At 35.0% G+C, this 8,560-nt stretch overlaps 1 protein-coding gene across 1 annotated transcript in view; it reads right to left on the bottom strand.

The window, feature by feature from the left end:
• The window catches only part of LOC108671809 (SET and MYND domain-containing protein 4-like), a gene marked incomplete at its 3' end in the record, with an annotated part of 29,814 nt that overhangs the window by 11,743 nt on the left and 9,511 nt on the right, over window positions 1-8,560 (bottom strand). Inside the window, exon 3 of the mRNA XM_018159397.2 lies at window positions 3,651-3,671. Coding sequence (XP_018014886.2) covers window positions 3,651-3,671 — 21 coding nt within the window. The remainder of the gene's footprint in view (window positions 1-3,650; window positions 3,672-8,560) is intronic.

Below are 8,560 nucleotides of genomic sequence, written 5' to 3'. Positions count from 1 at the left end.
ACTTTAAAAAAGTCTCAGACTTTAAAAAAGTCTCAGACTTTAAAAAAGTCTCAGACTTTAAAAAAGTCTCAGACTTTAAAAAAGTCTCAGACTTTAAAAAAGTCTCAGACTTTAAAAAAGTCACAGGCTTTAAAAAAGTCTCAGACTTTAAAAAAGTCTCAAACTTTAAAAAAGTCTCAGACTTTAAAAAAGTCTCAAACTTTAAAAAATTCTCAGACTTTAAAGTCCGACTGAGCGTCTTAGAGATTATGTGTGCTATCCTCCTTGGCAAGGATTGCGCACGCAACGCGCTAACTTAATCAGATCCTCTCGTTCGCGTAGCAACGCAATCTCTTGCACGTAATGGTTACATATATCAGCAAATATTCCAATCAATTTACCTTAATTATCTGACGTGTATATTTTTGTGTGTCCATCTGCTATGGATAATTAAGGCTTTCGGAACTGATATGAGCAAATAGTGCACAAAAAAGGCAATTAAATGAGCAGTGATAAATGGCAGTGATGCTGGTTTAGCGCATCACATAAAATCACATTCAGGTACGTGCAGTCAATCACATAAAATCACATTCAGGTTGAACGCATCGCATAAAATCACATTCAGGTTCAGCGTATCACATAAACCACATTCAGTTTCAGTTAATCACATAAAATCCCATTCAGGTTCAGTTAATCACATAAAATCCCATTCAGGTTCAGTTAATCACATAAATCACATTCAGGTTCAGTTAATCACATATAAAACCACATTCAGGTGCGGCGCATCGCATAAAATCACATTCAGGTTCAGTTAATCACATAAAATCACATTCAGGTTCAGTTAATCACATAAAATCACATTCAGGTTCAGTTAATCACATAAAGTCACATTCAGGTTCAGTTAATCACATTGAATCGCATTCAGGTTCAGCGCATCACATAAAATCACATTCAGGTTCAGTTAATCACATAAAATCACATTAATTATAGTAATGAAAAATTATTCCGAAAAATTTTACAAACATTTTTTACAAATGAAAACAGAAAAAGACTCTCGAACCAAGAAAAATCATTGTTTCAAAATGTTTCTTCAGCAACTTCGCTATTCTTTTCAATTGATTGTGCCTCTGTGGACTTTAATTTTGTAACCATTCAAAATAATTGAAACATAAATTATTTAGTTCCCTCAAAAAAGAAGACAACGTACTTAATTTTATGAAGGTGCAAGAACCACGCTCACATTTCAGCGCGCTGATATCAAAGACAGGGCATATACTTTCAAAAAAGTTTAATTTTTTTATTTGAATGCATGGTCATATACAATCAATTTTCCACCAGAAAACATCGGTAGCGTTTCATAAAATTAGTTAGAATTTCTCTTAAAAACCTCAAGTTACGAATATAATAGTAACACATTTCTTATTACTGTTCCTTTTTTCAATCGTATATCTTAAATAATTATTCCATTTATAATATAACTATAGATAATAACAAATTATTTCACTCAAGTATTCATCAGTGTGATTGCGTATTTTAAACTATCGGTGAACGACCTGCGTAAAAGTGCACTCAATTTTATTGTAACAACATAGCTTATTAATTCGAAAAAACATGGTAATGCAGAGAGTTATTTGAAGCGGTTGCCAACAAACTAGTTTGATTCCCGTCAAGACCGGCCCGTCAAGACCGGCCCGTCAAGACCGGCCCGTCAAGACCGGCCCGTCAAGACCGGCCCGTTCTACAAGAGGAAGTGAGCGCTGTCACGCGTGCAGCGCTATGGTTGTTCAGCGTGAGAAGGAAGCTTCAAAAAGCGTGACGTGGTTAAACCAAAGCTTTATTTTCGCTAAGAAAAACTTCTTCCTAGGAAATAAATTGGGGGAAGAAAAAGTGGAACAAACCGAGCATATCAATGTCGTCATCAAGATTTACGCCGCATATGACATTGTAAACCATACGACATCAGAAACAATCAGACATCTGTCATAATATTCGGATGCAGAGAAAAACTTCTTCCTAGGAAATAAATTGGGGGAAGAAAAAGTGGAACAAACCGAGCGTCAATGTCGTCATCAATATTTACGTCGCAGCGATATGAGATTGTAAACCATACGACGACATCAGAAACAATCAGACATCTGTCATAATATTCGGATGCAGAGAAATTAAGTATTAACAATCAATTAACTAATTTTTTATTTCAATCTTTAATTTTAATCGAATATAATTAATTCTAGTATTTCTTTAAAACAGTGATCGGAGGCAAATTATTGTAATTCTTATTACAGTACAATAAAATGCATTTGATTGTTTAATTTACTAATTACCCGGACTCGAAATGCGAAATCATTTGAGTTCAAACAGTTTAGTTCGTCCTGGAAATGCAATCTTGTGAATCAATAACTCCAACATAACGCAAAAAATTCATCTCACTCAAAAACCATACGAGTCCACAATGCAACATCGTCAATGTATGGTATGAAAACAAAACATTTTTATCACCAAATAACATTTTTCCAATTTTAAGATAATGAATTGCTGTTGTTCAAATAACCACTCTTAATATTTATAATTGTCACTACATCCATATTTAATTTATTCATCCAAGATAAGTGAGACAAAATACAAAATTCAAATGAAGAACCTATACCGCCAATGCGGAAGAGCGTTTAAGGTCTGGCAGTCTAGCACAAAACTGCAGCAGCCTTCATTACAGAGCAACATAAACAATCAAATCATGCAGTCGTGCAACTTTATTCTCTATGTAAAATAATGTACTTACCACAATATTAGTGGTTACACATTAGTTACAATAACTCATACAAAAGTCAGTTAGATACACTTAATAAAATCACACAAGTTGAGGCAAGTTCTTAAACAATTTAACTGATTAATTGCTGAAATTCAAAAGGTAATCGTGCTTTTGGTCAACTTCATTTATTTAAGGACAGAATGTCCGTACAATTGTTATGAAATCATCTTTAAAAATTTATATTTAACTGGTAAAAATAAAGACATATAAGAAGGCGCGCTCATCGCGTTTTTAATTATCACAACATTTGAAAATGCATGCGTTTTTATAGCAATATCTTTTGTAAGTAAAACATGCCTCATGAACAGTGAATTACAGAACATCGTGACACGAATAGAAAATAACAGGAATGCACGCACGATTCGTAATATTTCATCAAAACGAAGAGAAGAACTATTCTGAATGCTGCTACACATTGTAAATTAAAAGGTGCATCGCAGTGATCATGGATAAAAGTCAATTAGATTAAAACTGTAAAGAAAATTTCAAGAAAATTGAGCTAAAATGATGCAGGAGCTGTAAAAATTCGTGCTACGGATCAATCGACGCACACAACGAAACGGAAGAGAGTGGACAGTCCAAAGAAGCTTCCAGGCTCCGATTGGTCAAAAATTCACGAATTTCAGAACATTTTGTTTACTTTTAAAATAGAATTGTCAACGAAGGATACACGAATAATATCTAAAGGCAATATTCCAATATGCTTTCGTAACGCCACACAAAGAAGGGTTCGGGGTAACGAATTTCGAGCTTTGAATGAAGGGAAGAACAAAAAACATTAACAATTTGTCCCGTTATGAGAACGCTCCGCGAAAAGGAACGCGTTTAGCTGCATGACGACGGTTTGAAGAAGCCTGTTTACCTCATTGCTTTCCACGCCATCCTTAGAGAATAAAAGAAAAAGCGTAATTAGGGAAACAGAAATAATTAAGTTACATCTCCTTGGATAGAATATCGGATAACTAGATCTTTCACCTTCGTAAAATCAAGGACACGCTACCCTCGCCTGATGAATAGGCCCTTACTTAAACAGCTTTTAAACATATCGTCCAGAAATGATTGCATTAGGCCATAGTTGGGAAGAATTCGTACCAGGATCTTTCGCTAGATGGTCGCACAATGTACGAGTGTATTTTTCTGAAGACTGTGTCATTGAGGTTAGGTTGGAATGGTTACTTAACAGCTTTTAAACATATCATCTTGAAGTGAACAGATAAGGCTGTAGTAGGGAAGAATTCGTGCCAGGATCTTTGGCTAGATGGTCACAAAATGTACAAGTATTTTTTTTTTTTGAAGACTTTGACATTGAGTTTAGCTTGGAATGGTTAGGACTTCAGCTGCTCCATTTTGCTGTTGCAGTTACTGCAATACCAAAATAGTAGGTAGCTTTCAAGATCCTATAAGTTCCAAAGCACTGCGCCACAAAACACTTATAGTAATGAAAAATTATTCCGAAAAATTTTACTAATATTTTTTACAAATGAATTCAGAAAAGAAGTCTCGAACCGAGAATAATCATTGTTTCAAAATGTTTCTTTAACAACTTCGCTATTCTTTTCATTTGATTTTGTCTATGTGGAGTTTAATATTGTTACCATTAAAGATAATTGAAACAAACTATTTAGTTCTTTGACAAAAAGAAGACAATGCACTTAATTTTACGAAGGTGCAAGAACCACGCTCACATTTCAGCGGGCTGATATCAAAGACAGGGCCTATACTTTCAAAAAAGTTAAGAGATCGTAAGTTCATCAGCCAATCATTGACGGCCTTTCAAGCAAAATCCACCAATCATAGACAAGAAAATTGAGCGTAAGTACTTACGTTCACTATACTTTCAAAAAAGTTAAGAGATCGTAAGTTCATCAGCCAATCATTGACGGCCTTTCAAGCAAAATCCACCAATCATAGACAAGAAAACAGAGCGTAAGTACTTACGTTCACTTAGCGAGTTTTGAAAGTATGGCCCTGACAGATTATTTTTTCAAGCAGCAACAATGCGTCGGTGCTCGGGACATTTGCACAAGCAAAATTTCCGAATACATTATAAATGCATTTAAATAACACATCACCAAAAGCAGCCATCAAATACATTAAAGTTATATACAATGAAATACACAATAATTGGTCGAGAGTACTTAACAAATGATCTCACAAAAAATATATGATGATATATTAAGTGAGGACAAACAAGCAATGTTCAGTGCAATCCAGTGTTCAGCGTTTGGTTTAGACGATCCGAGGCATTGGTCCTAAAATCCAATGTTATCTGAACATTGATGATAAGACTAAAAATAAAATCATGGGTTATATTTATTATTAAATTTTTATATCCTGCTTTAAAAGGCCGCAGGCATACTACGTGAGAAGACAAGAGAAGGCTTGCCCTTTGGGAGATTTTTTTTACGAAATCTAACAATTTTTAAAGCTTATTTTGAACGCTGGATTGCATCTCTACAAAAAGGCAGCATAAAGAGCCAATACACTTACAAATGGGAAATACAAAATATGAAATGGTATACAATAGACAATAAATCAATACAATAAATTCATGCATATCTTCGATTAAATCTGCGAGGGTAAATAAAGTACTGTGAGGGGAAATAAAGTATTGTGAGGGTAAATAAAGTCTGTGAGGGTAAATAAAGTACTGTGAGGGGAAATAAAGTATCGTGAGGGGAAATAAAGTCATGTTTAGAAATGTATGAAAACTAAGAGATAATTTATCACATCAGGCCTGTTATCATATAAACTTCATAATAAATAGGGGAGGAGCTTGACTCGTATTTTGAGATCCGCGAGTGTAATACAAAGTTATTTATTACATGAGACTTCCCATTCACATATGCAAGGGACATGACACAATTTAAATAGAAGAGTTCATTTGAAACTTGTGAACGTCATTAATACCTAATAAAGGACCTAGAATTCAGCAGAGAAACCTGTTAACATCATTAAAGTCCGGATATAACACAAGGACATTGATGACAAATTATTCAACCAACACATGAGTATATTTCACAATTATTATGACATGCAAGTCGAGAACACCAAACCGTGAATATTTTCATAAACCACATAAAATTCATCAGGGCAAGTACATGTATGTAAACAAATATTTAATATAAAAACCCAACACTGAGAGTATGTAATGAATGCTATAAATATGAATGGTAAAACGGGGAAATCAGCGGGAATATATACAGATATATATACAATAATACAGTCTGTATATATTGTATAATATAGACTGCATATAATAATATAATACAGTCTGTATATATTGTATAATATACACTGTATATAATAATATAATACAGTCTGTATATATTGTATTAATATACACTGCATATAATAATATAATACAGTGTGTATATATTGTATAATATACACTGTATATAATAATATAATACAATCTGTATATATTGTATAATATACACTGCATATAATAATATAATACAGTCTGTATATATTGTATAATATACACTGTATTTAATAATATAATACAGTCTGTATATATTGTGTATATATACACGCACATCTCGGCGTTGAAAGATCGGGTGCATAGCAGAAAAATGGGGGAGGGGGGGACTCGTGCATATGGGGGAGGGTAAATATGTGGAAAAAGGGGAAACAAAAATAAAAATGGGGCCGTTCAATGAGCTTCACAGATATACACGATAAGATAGTTGTTTTGTTAATAGATAAACTGTTATTCATCAGAGTTATTTCACTGAAGCGAAGTCTTAATTATTTGCAAAGTGAGGTGGAAAATTATAAATCGCGATCAATTTATAGATTCTACCCGACGTAAACGTAAAGTAATGACCTGATAATATACTTAAGGTAATTACTGGTTTAAATCATATATTAAATCAGTCGATACAAATGTTTTTGGCATCCGATTTAGTTTTTCCCGCGACAAAAACATCGTCACGACCACCGCAAGTGAACTGTGAATGTTCACATCTTAAGAAAAAATAGTCATAGTGAGTTAATAGTAAAAAAAATACCGTTAAAAAATTAGTTAATAGTAAAAAAAATAGTCATGTGAATGTTCACATATTTATACATTTCTGAATTATACATTTCTGAATGTTCACATCATAAAGGCCGCCGGAATACACGTGGGAGGAGGCACCTAAACCTAACAACACTCGGCAAAAAGCAGCGGATGTGCAGAGTGAAAACTCCGGAAATGATAAGAGCCACTGACTTTAATTAACTGCCATATATCAAGTGAATGTTTGGCAAAATCACAACTAGTGGCGGCTTGATTAGTTTTTAAATAGAAGATGAAACAATTGTATATACACGTACTATATGAACAGTTGTATACATGTATACATGAAAAGTTGTGTATGTGTATACAGGAATAGTTGTATGCATGAGCAGATGTATGCATGTATACATGAACAGTTGTATACATGTATCACAAATAACAGGAAAACATATTACCGGTAAATGAATTTTTGAAGAATATTAGAATTAAGTAGAGTCTAGATTAACATTGACTCAGTTTCGCTCCTCGGCTTAATCGTCAGGCACTAAAATGAACCAAACTTTCTTTCGAAGATCGTTAGGACATAATTGTTGTGCACGCTTAAAATATTGAACATACGTTGTGCGCATAGTCAACTGTCAAATTACTGTCAGAAATAAGGTTCCCCTTATAACATCTTCACTGGGAACCTTATTTCTAACAGTTATTTCCAGGGGAACCTAGGGGAACCATATTTTATTGCACGTATTTCTACTGGGAGCCCTTTTTTTCTAGCAACAAATTCTCAATAAAATATGGTTCCCCTAGGATCCACTGGAAACAACTGCTAGAAATAAGGTTCCCCTTATAATATCTACGGCTGCGCCTGCAAGAAACTAATGGCGTAGACTGCATTGGTCAGCTTAGAGGCAATACGCTAGACCCTTCCGTACATGCCTACACTACACGCGCATATGACTGCGTGTATCCATGCTACACAGGCATGCATATGCTACACAGGCATGCACAGCGTGTATCCATGCTACACAGACACGCGCATGCACAGCAGCGGCATAGGACAATGGCCGCCGCGCCCCCACGCTCGCGGCCTACGCCGGATTCTTACGCAGATATATATATTTTTTTTTCGAACAGACTTGAGCGTTCGAAAAAACGCTCAAACATTAAATCATAATCTATTTGCGCATTAACATAATCTATTGATGAACATAATCTATTTGCGCATAAAATCAATTTATAATGAGTGCCGATTAGGTACTAAAAAATAGCAAAAATAGCAGAAGCAACAATACTTAACAAATATACACTATAACAATTTGCACACAATACCCGTGCACCATTACAGCGGCTGTCAGCAGCTATAGGACAACAAGGCACTGCACGACATTGATGTACATCAAGCGGTTGAGCTGCTGGGACCGACGATGTCCTTGACTGAGATTTCTCAGCGAGTAGTCGCTGTCCGTTCGTAAATATGTCTTCCTTCGGGAAACATGTATAAAAAAGAACAATAAATTAACATAACATGTTAATTTATTGTGGTCCTTCAGTGGAGGTCGAATGCCTTGCCAGAGCCAAGGTTTGACCATCCACAAGTGTTGTGGGCATGCAGAAGCAAGTTTGCAATGCCCAAGCCATGCTCCCATCATCGTCCATGGCTGTCAGTATGCCTTCGAATCTCAAAGTGCGCTCGACTTTTCTGAGAAAAGTCTACGTTCACAGACTCTCTCCGTAGATTTCTGACGAAAAGTCTACGTTTTGAACATATC

Source organism: Hyalella azteca, unplaced genomic scaffold (genome assembly GCF_000764305.2).
Source record: "Hyalella azteca isolate HAZT.00-mixed unplaced genomic scaffold, Hazt_2.0.2 contig17342, whole genome shotgun sequence".
Lineage (NCBI taxonomy): Eukaryota > Metazoa > Arthropoda > Malacostraca > Amphipoda > Hyalellidae > Hyalella > Hyalella azteca.
This window is presented reverse-complemented; position numbering and strand designations above follow the sequence as displayed.